This window comes from Macrotis lagotis, chromosome 1 (genome assembly GCF_037893015.1).
Source record: "Macrotis lagotis isolate mMagLag1 chromosome 1, bilby.v1.9.chrom.fasta, whole genome shotgun sequence".
NCBI classification, from domain to species: domain Eukaryota; kingdom Metazoa; phylum Chordata; class Mammalia; order Peramelemorphia; family Peramelidae; genus Macrotis; species Macrotis lagotis.
This window is the reverse complement of record NC_133658.1, coordinates 128284413-128303863: the sequence shown is the minus strand read 5'-3', so window position 1 is coordinate 128303863 and position 19451 is coordinate 128284413. Positions and strand designations below refer to the sequence as shown.

Below are 19451 nucleotides of genomic sequence, written 5' to 3'. Positions count from 1 at the left end.
TGTCTGACTCTTCATGACTCTATTTGGGGTTTTCTTAGTAAACATACTGGACCGGCTTAGCATTTCCTTCTCCAGCTCATTTTATAGCTGAGGAAATTGAAGGAAATAGGGTAAAGTGACTTGCCCAGGGTCATACAAGTGTGGAAAACCCATTTGAACTCAGGTCTTCCTGACTCCCCAGCACTCTATCCACTATGCCACTGAGCTGCTCCAAACAGCCAAAGGTAGTCCTTTAAAAAACATACATCCCAATTGATAAAATGTATCTGGGAGACGCACTAAAAAAAAAAGACTTTTCAGGTGAGTGAAGTTCTATGTTTTTGAATTCAGAATGATTGATTGGAGTTTCTCCTTATGTATGGCATCAAATCCTTACTGAAAATTTCTTAGAATGCTCATAATTTTTTTTCCATCATACATTGATTTACCAAGATGAACTTTAATTGATCATTATTAAACTTATAAGGTTAATGGTCATTAATCACAGAAAAAAAGATTCTTCTCTTTATAAGATTCCTTTAAATGATGAGTTCTATTCCTTTTAAGGTATATATGTTCTCCAGATTGTTGGAGGGATTAGATGCACATAAGCCACTTCACAGAGACAAATATATTACTGTCTCCAATAACATCTCATTTATTTATTTCACTGACTTCAGAAGGAACATATTTTAGAAAGATTGCAAGTATGAACATACTAAAAAGACAAGAACTCCTTTCCTGAAACTTCCATTTACCTGTTTCTGTAGAAAGTGTTTCTTCATTAACTATGGGCAAACCAGAAGCAAAGAAATCCATTATTGTTGCATAAATATCTGGTTTCAGTAAATTCCAATCTAAGTCTTCACTTTCCTATAAAGGTAGGAAGAAAAATGTTACCATAATTCTGCCCAAATACATTGTCATATAACTATTTTAAAAGAACCCTTACCACAACATTATTTTAAAAACTTTGAATCAGATTTCATTTGACATCTTTCATTCCTGGAGGCTGATGTTTGGTTCTGGGTTCATTTGTGCAGAATTCTTTTCTGGTCTGTAGCAATCATACTATTTTGGACTGCATGGCGTTGGCCATGCAGTCCAAAACAGTATGAATTAGACTGGAGAGGTATAACTGAGGAAGACCAGAAACTGTCTCAGTTGCCCACTAGTAATGACCCAGTCTTTGAATATTCCAGTGTTAAAGATAAGTATAGCAGCAGCTACTGAACTGTTCTTTGTTGTTTTTTTTTTGGGGGGCTAGAGAACACTGAGAAATTGTAGCAGGGTATTCTAGGGACAGAGAAATATTGTGATCTTTTTGTGTTGGGAACAAACCTTGTGGCCTTTTCTATACTGTTTAAGTACTCTACTACTCTATTCTGTATTGACTTTTAGAAAACCCCTACAGGTATTGCTATGTCTGGATCTGGTGGGTGACCACATGTCTTACCTTGATCACACCCTTAAGGCAAGAGCATACATGGTACCAATAGACACCAAGCATGCTCAGTAGGCAACACATGCTACACATGTGCAGTGGATAATACCTTGCTTCAGGTAGTAGCCATACTCTGAGGACTGCCCCTCTGGCATACACAGTAGAAAAACCACACCTATACCGGGTGTAATGCCACTCCTTAAATGCCACCCCTTAAACGCCACACTTGCTCCACCTTCCAATGAGGGTTTACTTCAGGAGTCATCACTTCCTCTTTCACTCCCTTTTTCCTACTGACTAGGCTGAGCAGCTGCTGCCCGCTTTCTTCTGCCCTTCCATTTTCTAAGCTGGAATCACATGCTCCAACTCATTAGAAACTCCCCTTCTTTACCAACTTCTCTCTCTTTAACTCGACTATCTTATTAGAAATCCACCCTTTTAAACTTGACTGTCCTCTTTGCTGTTTTCCCCCAGTCATCTCTTATCTCTTTTTGAAGTAGTATACTAGATTCCCATGTGCTACTCTCACACATTAGGGATCAGTGATTTCCTATTTTCACTTTAGCCTTTCTTCACTTCAACTTCTGCTAATCAGCCTGTGAAGAAACTCACTATCTAGCTGCCCTCCAAAGGACTTAACTTATGAACTTTTCATAATAATTGGTGGACTTTTTATTGCAATTTATAAGACATTTGTGTAAACTGTGTATTATGTCTAAGCCTTTCCTATCTCCCTGAGTCAGAGATTGGCGAGTTCCTCACCCAAATGAACCACAGCTGTGTCTCTCCATCTCAGTTGCTCCTGCAACAGTTTTGGTGTCCTTGAGTGGGCAACAGTTGTCCTCTCTGGAAACATTTATGGTGGGCCAGGTAGAAATCTGATTAATGTTCTCAGACTCTGGAAGGTAAGAAATACCTTCCCATTTTCTTAGGCCTATCTCTTCCAATTTGATCTACAGTGCCCTTTCTGAGTTTCTTCTATTCTGCCCCTGGAGCTCAGAGGGAGAGAAACATGTGACAGTGCAAATTTCAGAGTGTGTGTTGTTGGAGCGCCTCTCCATCCAGTGCTGCTCCTGCTCTCCACTAGAGCTAAAGACCCCACTTTTTTGTGCTCTTCAGGAATTCTGGAGGCTGACCTGCCAAAGCAGGTAGAATACCAATCCTGAGGGTCACTCCATTTCTCTCCCAAGATGCTCTTGAGAGGGGGATTTTTGTGCTATGGGTTATTCCTAGTGTGAAGGCTTATTTTGAGGGACTTTGGTAGAGATAAGGGCATTGTAAGAATTAGTATCACATTGGAAAGTTAACAGTAACCAAAGCTTAAAGATGGAATTCTTCATGTAGACTCCAGCTACTTCTCTAAGGCAAGCAAGGTCTTTAAGTTGCACTTTAGGAGGGATCCTTTTTTCCCTTGGAGATATTGACTGATTGATTGATAGAGAGGGTAGATGGGAAAGGCAAATTATGAGGGATTTAATGATGTTGAACTGAACTTTAATGATGTTCCCTGCATGGGAAGATGGTACTGATAATATTCATATGAACCATCTCATTTAATACAACAGTTAGGAGGAGCGTATCTAGACAAGGCACAGGAGAGAGCTGAATATCATGGTATAATATATTATAAAGATGGAGTCAACAGGCGAAAAAGGAATGTACTGGGAGAAAGGGAAAGGAGATACAGAATGGGCAAAGATATTTCACATAAAAGAGTCAAGAAAAAGCTTTTGCAATGGAGTGGAAGAAGGGGAAGTGAGGGGGAAATGAATGAGCCTTCACTCTCACTGGAAATGGCTCAGAGACAAAACAACACATACACTCATAGGGTACAGAAATAAATCTTACCCTACAGGAAAAAGGGGGATGCAAGAAAGGGGATGGGGGAGGGGAACAGGGTATAAATGATAGAGGAGAGGGAAGATGGTGGGAGAAGTTAGTCAGATACAATGCACTTTTTTATTTTTTGCAAGGTGATGGGGTTGGGTGGTTTGCCTGGGATCACTGGGCTGGGTGGTTGTTGGGTGTCTGGGGCAGGACTTAAGACTTGGGTCTTCCTGGCCCCAGGGCCAGTGCTCTGTCTTCTTCATCACTTGACTGCCCCAAAATACACTTTTAAGGAAGGACAAAGTGAAAGGAGAGAGAGATTAGAATAAATGGCAGTGGGGAGAAATGGATGCATTAGCAATAGCAACTGTGGGGGGAAAAATGGAAGCAACTTCTCTGATTGACTTATAATAAAGAATGCAATCTATCCCAGAGACAGAGCTGATGTCCAAACACAGATTGAAGTACAATTTTTTTTTCTGTTTTTTTAGGGGGGGATGATTGTGTTTACTCTTGCAGCGAGACTACTTTAGTAATGTGTACATAAATAAAGAATAAACAAAATATGATTGGTAAAAAACAAAAAAAGAAATATTGGCTAATACACTAATGAGTATAAAAATTCTTATAAACTTGAATATCAGGAAATTAGAATTGAATTGATGAAAATAATTAGAATACATGAATTAAGAACCTGAAGAATTTGTAAACTTAGGTTTTTGAAAGCAAAATCATTTAAGGTTATTTTAGGTAGGACTTTTGGAATTTATAAAACTGTTAAGCAAAGTATAAAGAAAATCTTGTGGGGAGCATATAGGTGCTATAGTGGATAGAGCAGCAGTCCTGGAATCAAGAGGAACTGAGGTCAAATTCAGCCTCAGACACTTAATAATTACCTAGTTGTGTGTGTTATCTTGGAAGCAAGTTCCTTAACCCCATTGTCTTGCAAAAAAAAAAAAAAAAGCTTGTAATCATAAAAAGAGATTTTTTTTTTTGAAACATCTGGTCATGAGAATTTTCTGTGCTACAGAATTTCTAGGAAGTAAAAAAAAAAAAACCCAAAAACTTTGTATGAGAACTGAAAATAAGGATGTATTTTATGTGTGTGTAAGTGTGCATAAAAGTTAATTTGGAGATGTAGTATGTGATCCCCTAGGTCTCTTTGGGTCAGAAAAGAAGTTCATGAAATTTTGGGGTTTTTGTCCTTTAATTCACTAAGTATTTGTAAACAGGAATAATTTAGAAATCAAGTAATTAATTATAAGCCCAGATGTGGTACTATTTACTTAATTTACTTAATTTGTTATTTGGCATTAAGACGAATGGGGAATATGTATGAATTTGACATTTGTTAAATGAATGACTGAATGAGTTATGTGTTAACTATTATTGTTAACAGTATATATTATGATGCCCATAAGGGTGTCACCTTATTAATAATGGGTTTTAACTCAAATAATGCTAATGTTTTGATATAATGTATAATATAATGTATAACTGTATAATAATTATACAAATTTATAATTTGTATAAGTTATATTTGTACAACTTATATATTACAGAGTATGAATGGAAAGCTATATTATTGATCAACCTTGTTTTGAAACTGTCAGTATTTTTTCACCATTGCCTAAAGTTCAATATTGTTATCATTTATGAAAAGTGTAAATTATATTAAGTTATTTAATGTATTTCTTAAGAATCTTATTTTGGTTTTGGTTTTTGGTTTTGTTTTGTTTTTTTTGCAATGGGGATAAGGTGACTTGCCCAAGGTCCTGCACCTAGGTAATTATTAAGTGACTAAGGTTGGATTTGAACTCAGATCCTGCTAACTCCAGGGCCGGTGCTCTATCCACTGCACCACCTAGCTGCCCCATTTAATGTATTTTTAGTTTAGTTTTTACATCAGGACAAATTCGAACTGTAATAGTGAAGTCTTTTATTTATGATGAATTAGTATATTCTTTATTGCAAACCCAAACTGTATCTAGCTATAAGCTGCGACTGGTGGAACTGTTATTTAGAGTAAAAGCATTTGAGATTAAAGTTAATTTTATACCAACTTAAATTTGATAAATTCTGTACTTAAGAAAGAGAAACACTCTCAGAACAGGAATGTTTTGTAGAAGTATTTATGTAATAGGACCTATAAAACTTTCAAATATGAAAGCTAATTCATTGTAATAATCTCTCTCTCTCTACATATATATATGTGTGTATATGTACATATATAAGTATAACACATATGTATATATATATATGTATATATGTAAGTATAACATATATAAGTATAACAAGTATAAACATCAGAAGAATGACCTATAGTCTATTTAGAAATATTTTAGAGAAAAAAAATTCATTTTTAAATAAGGATATTTGAGTCATTATTTTAATAATAGCAAAAAGTTAACTGATATCTTATTGTCTGATCTTGTTATCTCATAATTTATATTTCTTCCTTAAGGATATGATTTCTATTTGATCACACTCAATTCAGATCAATGTACAACGCGGAAACAATGTAAAGACTGATGAATTGCTTTGGGGTGGGAGGGAAGTAAGATTAGGGGAAAATTGTAAAACTCAAAATAAAAGAAAATCTTTAATAAAAAGTTAAAACTTTTCTATTTGTAAATCACTTACTGCATACTCTATGTTCTAAATTTATTATCAAATGTGTATGTTACAAACTCAAGTTAATTTGACAATCTTAAGTGAATTCCTTTTTTTTTTTTTTTTTTTTTAGTTTTTGCAAGGCAAATGGGGTTAAGTGGCTTGCCCAAGGCCACACAGCTAGGTAATTATTAAGTGTCTGAGACCAGATTTGAACCCAGGTACTCCTGACTCCAAGGACGGTGTTTTATCCACTACGCCACCTAGCCGCCCCTGTGAATTCACTTTTGTAGTGGAATCTGTATGGAAGTTTATTTTGTTAAGTAGAGTGGCATCTTCCAAATGGAGAAATGTTTAAAAAGGAACAAGATGTCAAAAATAAAACTAGGTTAATTTTTATTTGTAACTAAATTTTCTGTGCATATCAGTATGACAGTAGGCAAGTTAAAATGTAAATTGTCAGGGGCAGTTGGGTAGCACTGGATAGAGCACTGGTCCTGGAGGGTTTTAAATCTGGCCTCACACTTAATGATCGCCTAGCTGTATGACCTTGGGCAAGTCATTTAACCCCACTGCCTTGCAAAAACCAAAAAAATGTAAATTGTCATTATTTAAGAAGTTTCAGAGTTTTATTTTTTTATAGAGTTACCAGAAAGGAAGATCTCTACAAGTAACTTCAATTGAAGAGGATTTCTGGATCAGACTCCAAAGATATAGAAGAATAGCACTGTTTCCAGAGCAAAGAAAAATTGGACCAGACATTTATGTTATTGTTTATCCTCTCCATCTTGGGTACATATGTATGAGTTATTTAATCAAGGGGGAAGTGCCCCATTTTGAACAGAATAGGAGATGAATTAGACCTATGGGTTTGAAGTAAGACTGATCGAGTAAAACCCAGTAGAACTGGAATACCCTCAGTGGAAGAATGGAGACCCTTAAATAATTTTAAGATGATGACAGACTACCCAGGCTTGGAAACACAATCCACAAAAAGAAAAAGGACGGATCAAAAGAAGTGGAAATAAAAGGACTCGATAAGTTGGTCTAACACATCCTGGTACAAAGTTAAGAAGATTAATGAAGAAATAGGGGTTACTTGGGTCTATTACTCTGAGAATGCTTAATAAGCTTATACATATTAACTTCTCCATCCCAGGACACACTTAAAGTTCATTATAACAACATGTGATGTATGTGGAGGTATGACCAGGGTGGGGGGAAACATATTAAGGAGTAACATATAAGAAGTGGACTGGGAAATTGGGAATTACATAATCCCCAACCAGTAAAGACCTGGGGGGAAGGAACTGAAGTTTCAGAGGCAGAGATAAAAGTTACTTGTTTTTTGCTTCTGTGTATATGTGTATCTGTCTGTGATGACATGCTCCCCTTCCTGCAGGTATGTATTAAATTTTTAAGTTACTTCATACACCCTTAAGTTTTTTTTTCTTTTAAAGATTTATTTTTAACAATTATATATTTTTAAAGATTTTTACAAATTAAGGATTGCTTAATATAAAATATACTGGAGATTTTGAAATGTATACTGTGAAAAACTGGAATAATTTTACCAAAAATTACAGTTCTTAATTCTGCATATTAAATTTTAAGAAATGTCTTAGTCTTCATCATATAAAACAGGAAGTAACTTGGAAAGGTTGCGCTGCTTTTGTGAATAATCTTAATGGATTGTGAAAGCCATTGTAATTTGATTTTTTTTGTTTTTTTTCCAAGGCAATGGGGTTAAGTGACTTGCCCAAGGTCACACAGCTAGGCAATTATTAAGTGTCTGAGGCCGTATTTGAACTCAGGTTCTCCTGATTCCAGGGTTGGTGCTCTATCCACTGCGCCACCTAGCTGCCCTTGTAATTTGATTTTTAAGGTATATTTAAATATATAACAGAATGCTAAATAATGAATTTAAAACTATCTGATAGTATTTGAGGAAAGTAAGATCCATGGACAAATGAGTTCAATTTTTAGTTCCATTCTAAATGAAACAAAAGTTCTAAAATGTGAATTACTCCTTTTTGTTTGTTTGGATTTTGAATCTAATTGTTTAATTAGCCCTGAAAAAAAAGGAAAAGGGCTATCTACTAAGAGAAAAAATATAATTGGTCCTGAAATATATCTTTTTTGTGTGTGATGTATGATGTGAAAACTGGGAATTTTGCTGAATAAGTTTGTAGTTACTGAATCTAAGAATAATATGTATTTTAAACCATAAAAGAAAATATGGAGTATCCCTGAGTATACTATCAGTGCTACTGTGATTTAAAAAACTGGCCCTAAAATTGTGACCAGTCTTAACTAGTTTGATTTATTTAAACCATAGATGTTGAATTTATGTCTTGAGGAAATTTTTGTGTGTTTTTTGTTATTTGTTTCTCTTGTAAGTTCTTTCTCCCCAGTTTTCCCTCTCAGCTTGTTATTTGTTAAGTCCCCAAGTGGAGACAAGGGATCTTAGCATTTTAAGGAATCAAGATTGTGAGTAACCATGTGGAGACAGAATCTTAAAAGTTTTAAAGAGTCAAAATGGAAGTAGCCATGTATTCAAACTTCCTAGATACTAGATAATAATAGATACTTGAAATTAAAAACCGAATTTCTATAATAGCTGGGAAAGAAGGTGAGTATCTAAGGAGCTGGAAGCACATGAATTTAGTTTAGAGAAAGGAAGGGGAGAAGAAATCAGGCAGTAGTTGTCTAGCCCAGTTAGTAGGGAAAAGGGAGTGAAGGAGGGAATGATGACTCCTGAAGTACACCCTCAGTGGTAGGTGAAGCAAGGCGGCATTTAAGGAGTGACCTAACATCTGGTATAGGTATGGTTTTCCACTTGCATGCCACAAGGACAGTCCCCAAGGAGAGGCTAATACATGAAGCAAGGAATTATCCACTTTACATGTGGAGTACTTTTTGCTTATTGAGCATGCTTGGCATCTATTGGCACCACATGTACTCTTGCCCTAAGGGCAAGACCAAGGTAAGACACATGGCCACCCCAGGTCCAGACATAGGGATATTTGGAGGAGGTTTCTAAAAGTCAATACAGAAAAAGTCACAAGATTTGTTCCCAAGGCAAAAAGATCACAATATTTCTCTGTCCCCAGAACTCCCCTATTACACTGTTATGTTTCTCAGGTCTTACAGAAGAGAAGAATAGGGAAAGGTGTGTATTTTGCCCATAGTCACTATTTCTTATGTAAGTGTAAGAGTCTGAAGTGTAACTCAGATCTCCTGATTCCAAATGGGGTTACTCCAAAAAGCCAATGATTATAAATTAAAATACAGAGGTTTAAAATGTTTTAAGGTTGGATGAGGAATAAATTGGGGTAAAAAGTTAATGCAGGTATGTAGTTAGAGATAAGGATGGCAAGGAATATTGGAGCTAAATTATTCAATCCCTCACATTCATTGTTTCTTATAGTATCATAATATTTCATTATATTCATAAATCATAACTTTTTAGATTGTTCAACCAAAGAGAACTCATTTTGTTTCTATTTCTTTGCTGCCACCAAATGTGCTGCTATGAATATTTTAATCTCTACAAACGCAAGGAACAAATTAATTTTGAGGAAAAAAAACCAAAATGCTGGGGACATTCCAAAGCAGAATGGCTAAAATAATTTAGATGATGAAGGCAGTGGGGTGGAAGAAAGCACTAAGAAGATTAGTCTGAAAAGATAAAGTTGAAAAGCATATGGTGACAGCTTATACAATTATGGGGACATGGAGCTTGTAAATACCAACTCTTTTGTCAAATATTAGAAACCAGAACTCGGGGATACTATTTTAAGTTTGAAAAGAGGCAACTTTATGAATGAACAGAGGAAAACACTACTGGCACAAGTACTTTCAACTTAGGAGATAATCTAAATAGGGGACATTCATAATTGGTGAGTAGTTAAGAGTTAGGTTAAGAGTAGTGGCATTGTTCTACTAATAAAATAATGGGTTGTATTAACCATAAATTTCATCTACTACACCCATTTTTATGTCATGAAGTAGTTCTCACAGTTGTTTGTAAAACTAAAAAGGGAGGTTCTTTTTTCTTTTAAATAAATTTTTTATTGGTTACATTTTAAGTTCCAAGATGTCCCCCTCCTCTCCCTTCCTGATGATGTTTGTCTTTCATTCCCGAAGAAGACCATGATATCAGAGAGGTGACAAGCACATGAATTGGATTTGAGTAAGGGGGGGTGCTGTGCTAAGTCACCAGCCTCACTTTCTCCTCTGGAACCATCTGGGTCCAGTGGCCAGATATGAATCGGGATGACTGGAGATGGCGCTGGATTTGAGGCAATCAGGATTAAGTGACTTGTCCAAGGTCACACAACTAGTAAATGTCTAGTGTCTAAGGAAGGATTCAAACTTCTGTCCTCCTGACTCCAAAACTAGTGTTCCATTCACTGTGCTATCTAGCCTGCCCTTCCCTTCCTATCCATGTTACATTAGAAAATGTCACCATTTGACACAGATACATACACATATAAATATACTAATACATATATATAAATATATAAAACCATAATATACATATTTCCATTTATCAATTTTCTCTGGAGGTGGATAGCATCATCTTTCATAGATCCTTTGTGGTTGATTTGAATATTTATAATATTCAGATTAGCTTAGCTGTTCATAGTTATTCTTTGAGCAATATTGCTCTTACTACATACAACATTTGCTTGGTCCTGCTCATTTCATGAAAGTTTTTCCATGGTTTTCTAAAATTTACCTCATCATTTTTTTTTTCAGTATTCCACCACAATTGTATACCACAATTTGTTTTGCCATACTCCAATTGATGAGCAGGCTGTCAATTTCCAGTTCTCTGCCATCACAAAGAGGGCTGCTGTAAATATCTCAGAACATAGAGGCTATTTTTCTTTTTCCCTGAACACCCTGGGAAACAGATCTAATGGTGATATTGTTGGGTTCAAAGGTAAACACAGTTTTATAATTCTTTGGATACAATTCCAAATTGCTCTCCAAGTTGGTTGGATCACTTCACAGTTCCACAGTAGAATGTATTAGTGTCCCAATTTTTTTACATCCCCTCCAACCAATTTTTTTACATCCCCTCCAACATTTGTCATTTTCCCCCTTCTATCAATCTGAGAGGTGTCAGATAATATCTCAAAGTTGTTTAAACTTGCCTTTATCTCCTCATTAATGAGAGTATTTTTTCATATATATATATATATATATATATATTATTAGTTCTAATTTTTCAATCCAAATGCTGCCTACTTATATCCTCTAACCATTTATCAATTCAGGAATGACTCTTGTTCTTATAAATTTGACAAGGTTCTCTATATATTTGAGATGAGACTTCTATTTGAAAAATTGTTCACAAATTTTTTCCTCTAATCTTCTGCTTTCCTTATAATTTTGGCTACATTAGTTTCATTTGTATAAAACCTTTCTAATTCAATGTAAACAAAATTATCCCTTTTATATCTCACAAGCTCTCTGTATTTACTTATAAATTCTCTTATGCATAAACCTGAAAGGTATTATGTTCCATGTTCTTCTAACTTATGTATAGGCCATATATCCATTTTGAGCTTAGCTTGGTAAATGATATAAGATATTGGACAGTACCTAGTTTCTACCAGACTGCTTTCCAGTTTTCCCAAGAAGTTTACCCAAATAGTTCTTATCCCAAAATCTTAGATATTTACACATGTCAAACACAAGGTTACTATAACCATCTACCACTGTATGTTCATTCTACTGATCCCATCTTCCTATTTTTTAGCCAGTACCAAATTGTTTTGATAATTGCCATCTTATAATACAGTTTAAGCTCTGGTACTACTAGAGCTTTTCCTTTACATCTTTTTCATTAATTCCTTTGAAATTCTTGACCTTTAGTTCTTCCAAATGAATTGTTATCATTTTACTCTAGTTCAAAATAATTTTTGATAATTTAATGGTATGGCCCTGAATAAGAAGATTAGTTTAGGCAAAATTGTTATTCTTATTATATTGACTCAGCCCACCCATACACAATATTTCTCCAATTATTTAAATCTGACTATTTGTATAAAAAGTGTTTTATAATTACATGCATGTAGTTCCTTGGTTTGTCTTGGCAAAGTATACTCCCAGGTATTTTAAGTTGGCTGTGGATATTTTAAAATGTGATATCTCTTACTATGTATTCTTACAGGGTGATATATAGACAAGCTGATGATTTATGTGGGTTTATTTTATATCCTGTTACTATACTAAAATTATTGTTGCAAATTTTTTAGTTTAATCTATAGGATTTTCCAAGTATACTATCATGCTTGCAAAATGAGACAACTTTATCTATGGAAAAGGGGGAAATTTATGACCAAACAAGAAATAGAGTACATTATAAAATGCAAAATAGATGATTTTGATTATATTAATTAAAAAGTTTTTGCATTTATAAATCCAATGCTGCCAAGATTAGAAGGAAAATAGAAATCTGAGAAATAATTTTCACAGCTAAGTATTCTGATAACGGTCTTATTTCTAAAATATATAAAGAATTGCATCAAATTTATAAGGTTACAAGTCATTTCTCAATTGATAAATGGGCAAAGAATATGAACAAGGAGTTTTCAAACAAAGAAATTAAAGCTATATATAATCATATAAAAATGCTCCAAATCATTAATGATTTATAGAATGTAAATTAAAACAATTATGAGATACCACCTCATACCCATCAGACTGGCTAAGATGACAAAAAGGGAAAATGATCAATGTTGGAGAGATTGTGGGAGGATTGGGATATTAATTCACTGTTGATGGAGTTGTGAACTGATCCAACCATTCTGGAGAGCACTATGGAGCTATGCCCAAAGAACAATAAAACTGATCATACCCTTTGACCCAGCAATAACAATATAAGGTCTATAGCTAGAAGAAATCATAAAAAATGGGAAAAGTCCCACATGTTCCAAAATATTTGTAGCAGTTCTTTTTATAGTGGTAAAGAATTGGAAATTGAAGGTATGTCCATCAACTGTGGAATGGATGAACAAGCTATGGTATATGAATTTTATGGAGCACTACTGTTCTATAAGAAATCATGAATGGTCGAACTCTAGAGAAATGTGGGATGAATTACATGAACTGTTGCTGAGCAAAGGAAGCAGAACCAAGAGAACACTGTACGTATTAACAGCAACACTGTGAGTTGATCAACTAGGTTGGTTGCAGTTCTTCTCAGTAGTTCAGAGAGCTAGGACAACTCTGGGAGATCTGTTATGGACAACACCATCCACATCCAGACAAAAAAGCCCCACAGAATCTGAATGAACATAATGTTCACTTTTTAAAAAGTTTCTCTTATGTTTTCCTTTCCTATCCCATGGTTTTCTTTCTTTCTTTTCCCTTAGTCTTAATTTCTCATGCACAAAATGTCTAATATGCAAACATGTTAATCACAAATATACATGTACAATGTTCGTTAGACTGATTGCCACTAAGGAGAGGGAGAGAAAGGGTGGGCAGAAGATAATTGTATAAAATAAATATGCAAATGGATGAATGTTGAAACATTTCCATAACACATAATTAGAAAAATACAATATCAATAAAAAAGACATCTTTATTACCACATTGGTGATTCTGATTCCTTTAATTCTTTTTCTTCTCTTACTGTTATTGCTAGAATTACTAGTACAATACTAAACAATATTGGTGATACTGGACTTCTTATTTCATTCCAAACTTACTGGGAAGGCTTCTAACATCCCCATTACAAATAATACTTGCTGATGGTTTTAGGTAGATATTTCTTATCATTTTAAGAAAAAAATCCATTTTTACTAATGCTTTCAAGGATTTAATAGAAATGTGTACTGTATTTTGTCAAAGGTTTTACTTCAGGGCAACTAGGTGGTGCAGTGGATAGACAACAGGCTCTGGAGTCAGGAGGATCTGAGTTCAAATTCAGTCTCAGAGACTTAATAATTACCTGCTATGTGACCTAGGGCAAGTCACTTAACCCCACTGCCTTGTAAAAAGAACAAAAAACAAACCAAAAAGGTTTTTTCTTCATCTATTAATATGATCATATGATTTTCATTACTTTTGTTACCTTATATTAAACCATCCTTTCATTTTTGTATAAATTCCACTTGGTCACAATATCTAATCTTTGTGAAATACCGGTGAAGTCTCCTAGCTAGTATTTTATTTAGGACTATTGCATCTATATTCATTAGTGAAATTGGTCTATAATTTTCTTTTTCTGTTTATCTCTTCCTGGTTTGGGTATTAGTACCATATTTGTTTCAAAAAAGGAGTTTGGTAGGAGTCCTAGGTCTATTATGCCAATAAAATTTATTTCATATTGAAATTAGTTAAGCTTTAAATACAACTGGTAGAATTCACTCATAAATACATCTGGTCCTAATGCTTTTTTTCTGAGGAAGCTCATTTATGATCAGCAGTTACATTTCTTTTTTTAAAAAATAGGTTTATTTAGATATACTATTTCCTCTTCTGTTGATCTAGGCAGTTTATATTTATATGTATTCTTCCATTTCATTTAAATTGTTAAATTTATTGGCATATAAAAAGGAACATTCTAACGAAACAATTTAAATCTCTTATTGAAGATATTTAGTTTAATGATTAGGCAGCATTAATCCTAGGATAAGAGTAAGGAGTGGCAGAAAATTGTTCTTGGAAAGGTATGAAAAGATTTCCAGGCCTATTTTCTGATTTTTACTCTTACCTTTGTGACTGTGATGAAATCTGGTCCTAAGAAGACACTTTTCACTCCTTCAATCCTGAATAATTGCCTAAATTTAAAAAAAAGAAGAAGAATTTTCTCATCACTAAGCCTCAAAAAGGCACACTGGTCAGAGCTCATTTGGGAGTACGAAAGACTTGGGTCCTAGTTCCATCTCAACTCTATATGGTTGTGTGACACCTCTTGGGGTTCCCAGACACTTATGAATCTACATAGCAGATCTGTTGTCTACCTGTAGTGATAGAGTTCCTCAATCTACCTGTAGTATTAGAGCTCCTCATTGGATGTTTTCTAAATGATAAAATGTTAAATCTTATCAAAACAAAACACAGACTATAAAGAATCTTGTGAACTATGAATTAAATTAGAAGTATAAACTCTCTTCCCTGCCTCAAAAGACAAGGAATATTGTTTGAAAGTATTAGTCAGGGGCAGCTGGGTAGTACAGTGGATAGAGTGCCAGCCCTGGAATCAGGAGGACCTGAGCTCAAATCTGGTCTCAGACACTTAATTATTACCTAGTTGTGTGACCTGGGCAAGCCACTTAACCCCACTGCCTTGAAAAAAACAAACAAAACACACACACACACACACACACACACACACACACACACACACACACACAAAAGTATTAGTCAGGACTAAAATTCTACCCCTCCCTACAACATACTCAAAATGTTCCTATTTGGGTAAGGGCATCACATTCTTTCAACCTTCCAAGTGTATAATCTTTGCAATCATCCTTGACTGTTCCCTTATTCTCATTTTCCATAACCCTCTATATCCAGTTGCCAGATCTTCTCAATTATTCTATCTCTGCAACACCTCTCATTATCTAATCCCACCTCAACACTCACAGGTCAACCATCTAGCTTAGAATATTGTCATCTTTCTCTTTTCTTTGGATCTTAGCTAACACCAAATACAAGGAACATTTCCACATACAAAGCAAAATTTTAAAAAAAGGACTCTGTGTGTGTGTATGTATGTGTGTGTGTGTGTGTGTATATATATATATATATGTAAAATATATTTATATGAAGACTTATCAGCATTTTATGTGTGTGTGTGTGTATGAAGCCTATCAGTATTTCCTTACTTCTGTTATATTCTCTTTCATGAATTTTTTTCCTTTTTTTTTAAATTTTAAAATTGAAGTATAATAGTATAACAGAAAGCACCCATGGTGGTTTTGATATGATACAGTATTTAATATATCCACTGTTTTCTGCCAAAAATCTCACATTGTTGGACAAAAAAAAACTCCCTTAGAAAATACAGCTAAGGCACAATTTTCTTGTTGTTATAAATGTAAGACAAAAGGGTGCAAAAATGGGTAGCGCATTGATTGCTGGAGATCACATTCTACAACATGAAAAAGCATTTGGACTTTTTTGAAACTTGAATTACTGGTCAATTTCAGACAGTTCAATATTTCATAAGATAATTCTTGAAATAAATAGCAAATATTTACATCTTTTAGTGTTTGCCATTGGAATTCTTTTTTTATTTAACTTTACTATATTTATATGTTCTTTCTTTTTTAAAATCAATTGATTACAAAATATTTCTGTACAGTTCTATGCATATTATGATCTAAAACAATATAGAAAATTTTTAAACTATAATACCACCTGTCTCTGAAAAATGAGGGGACAGCAATAACTTACAATGAGGCCACTAACAAACATCCCAAAGAACTAACAATAACAGCAGCAACAAAAAAAGACAGGTACTAGAAAAGACTATTCTATTCAAAGCCAACAAATTTACTATGAAAACTTATTTTCTCTTGTCTTTGGACTGGATCTGAAGGTAGGGGAGTAAAAAAAAAGAGGTTCTTTCATGCATTTTAAGTGCTTCAATTATCCTTTTTTGTTAACTCCTCCCCCCCCCATTTAAGACCCCCTCTGATCCTCAACTCCTTTGAAGATTGAAAGAAAAATAAAAACCCTGTATATGAGATATGCATAGTTCAAATCCCTACATTTTCATGCGCAAAAATGTACATCTCAATCAGAACCTTGGATTCATTATGTTTCTATCAGGAGGTAGGTGATGGGTCTTGTTACCAGGCATTGGGAATCACTGCTGCTCACTGCATTAATCAGTGTTTTTAAATATTTTAAAGTTATTTTTATTTAGTCCACTGCTGTTAAATAAACTGTTTGCCAGATTCTACACACTATACTCTGAATCAGTTCACAAGAATCTTTCTTTACAGTTTTATCTGAAATTATCCCTTTCATAATTTCTTATGATACAATAATATATCACATTCATATACATCAATTTGTTCAGAAATTTCCTAATTGCATTCCTTAGTTTCCAATTATTTGTCATTACAAAAAGAGCTATTATATTTTTTTATACATGGGTCATTTTCTTCTTTAATTTTTCTCTACAGGTATACAGGACTAGTATTGATATCACTGAGTCAAGGGACATGGAATGGTGAAGAGTCTGGCACTGCCAAGGCAACCAAATCCAATAAATCTAGGAACTTTATAGGGGGTGAATTAATTTATTTATTCTAGAGAAGTTAAAAGTTAAAAAATTAGAAGAGATACAGTTTCTGTCTTCAAATATTTGAAAGACTATTATGTAAAAAAGGGATTAGATTTATTCTATAGCCCCTCAGAGCAGAACTATGATAAATGAGGAAAAATTGGAAAACCTTCCTAAAATTTAAAGTTGACCAAAAAAACAGTATAAAGGTACTTTGTGAGGCAGTGAATTAACCACCTCACGAAGTGTTGAAGGAAAGACAACCTGTCAGGTGGGTTTTTGAAGAGCTTTTTACATGGAATAGGAGGTTGTACTATGTGATTTCTGAGTTTCCTTAAAAATGTGAAGGAAAGATTTTCTATGACTCATGTCCCTTAAAATAGAGAACTGCATGATTAACTGTATGACTATCATTAGGAAGAGAGTTAGAATAATTAAAACAAATCAGCCCCAGAAGGTTTATATCCAAAGAATACTAGAATCTTAGAAATGGAAGTCCCCCAATTACTTTGTATTTGCTTTGTATTTACTTATGTTTCTGTATTGTTTTTCCTCAGAAATTGAAAAGTTTGAAGAGTAAGGTCTATTTATTTATCTTTGTGATCTTAGCACAAGGGAGGGAATGTCCAGATAAGGCTGGTGAAATCATTTGGTCTGGCACTGCCATGGCAACTGCAGGAAAGATTTTTTTTAGGGCTGCTTTAATTAAATGTTTGACCAAGTATAGCAGGCTAATTTTTAAGTTGACAATTTTGTAGGACCCATGAATGATGTCATAAATATTCAAATGGCCCTTGGCAGAAAAAAGGTTCCCCTCCCTGTCCTAGTCATTAGCACAGTATTTGACACATACCCATAGTGCCTGCCTAATAAATTCTTGAATTAAGCTCAATAGCTCTAAGTAATTACTGACTGAGACGTGGCTAATGGACTTTATATCTGAGTCGTGTCTTGGACTTAGTCTTCAAAAGAGAGCAAGCCAAGTTCGGAGAGCTGAGAGATTTTGAGAAGAGTCTGAGACGAGCGCTCCAATTTGCTGGAGAAAAGGCTCTTAAAAAAGACAAGAATGCTGCCTCTGGTCCCTGTGAACGTAATGCCCTGTTATGTATACTTAAGGATATACAACTAAACATGAACAGCAAAGTTCGTTTTCCTTTCAGAGACCACAATGAGTTCTTAAAGCCATTCAACTTACTTCAAGAATTTACTTCTCTTCTCAATGATAGACATAGAGTGAATCCTGCAGTTCTCTCTCTGTTTCCTTAGGGAAGCTTACTGTTGTGGATTCAAGTTTTTCTAGTCTATCATTCATTTTGCTGTATCAGACAGAAATTTTGCTTTTAAATCACTCAGGAAGAGCGTGACACAGTTCCATGATCTCCTAAAGTTCCATAGGTCCTCTGTTCATTGAATGCTGGAAGATTTCCTTTTATATTTAATATTCATAGATGCTTGAACTCATTTACTAGGTCTGGGGGCCATTATTTTCCTCTGTGGTTATTGATTTTCCTGTTGATTTATCTGTTTACATTCAAGATCTTTGGGACATCCTCCTCTTGAAATCTTATTGGTACCCTTAGTCTCTTATCACCTACTCCCTTCACCCCATTTCCTTGCCTTTCCTTCCTTCACTTTCTAACTCCCTCTCCTTTGATTGTTGTTTCTTTGGGGCCTGGATCTCAAAGTGTCTCAGCCTCCTCCCACATTGGACAATTTATGGTTCACCAGTATAGGTCTCTGCCCAAACTGACTTTGGGGTAGTGCTATGAATCTCCCCACCTGCACAGGTTCTGTGCTGGTGACTTGCACCATTCCCTCAATTCCTTAGTCTGCGATGTGGCGCCAGCACCTCAGAGCCTACTTTCCTGGTACTAGTGGTCGGTTTCTCAACCATCAGCAGTTCAGAGATCTGCAGCCCTGGTGTTTCTGAGGTAGAGCTGCCACCAGGTTTTTATTCCTAAAAGGTTATGGCCAAACTGGTTGCTGAGGCTCAAGCAAACCTTCATAGCCCAGAGCCATGATCTCCCTGGTACTGAAAAGAGGGAGATGGAAACATGGTACAGGGGGGTGGGTTTCAATGTAAGCCTGTGTCTTGTCCTTGGGTCTTATTTTTGATGCAGAATTTGGTCTGAAAGGTTTGAGAGTTCATGAGGATAGGAGGAAATGTCTAGTCTGCCATCTAGATGCTCATGTCCCCCAGAAGTCCATGAATAGTAAAGAGATGAAAAGATGAATGGTGCCCAAAAGGTTGGAAGCTGAGTTACACAGAACCTTAGGGAAATCTTTTCATAATAGATTACAAAAGGAGGACTTGATGGTGGCAAG

The 19451-nt window shown here is 35.0% G+C and overlaps 1 protein-coding gene across 3 annotated transcripts in view; it reads right to left on the bottom strand.

Moving 5' to 3' along the window:
* NFU1 (NFU1 iron-sulfur cluster scaffold) overlaps positions 1–19451 on the bottom strand; it is a 41458-nt gene that overhangs the window by 11812 nt on the left and 10195 nt on the right. For all 3 annotated transcript variants that reach the window (XM_074207862.1, XM_074207867.1, XM_074207877.1), the window contains exons 4-5: positions 14601–14667; positions 738–852 (exon numbers count right to left, since the gene is read on the bottom strand). In XM_074207862.1, coding sequence (XP_074063963.1) covers positions 738–852; positions 14601–14667 — 182 coding nt within the window. The remainder of the gene's footprint in view (positions 1–737; positions 853–14600; positions 14668–19451) is intronic.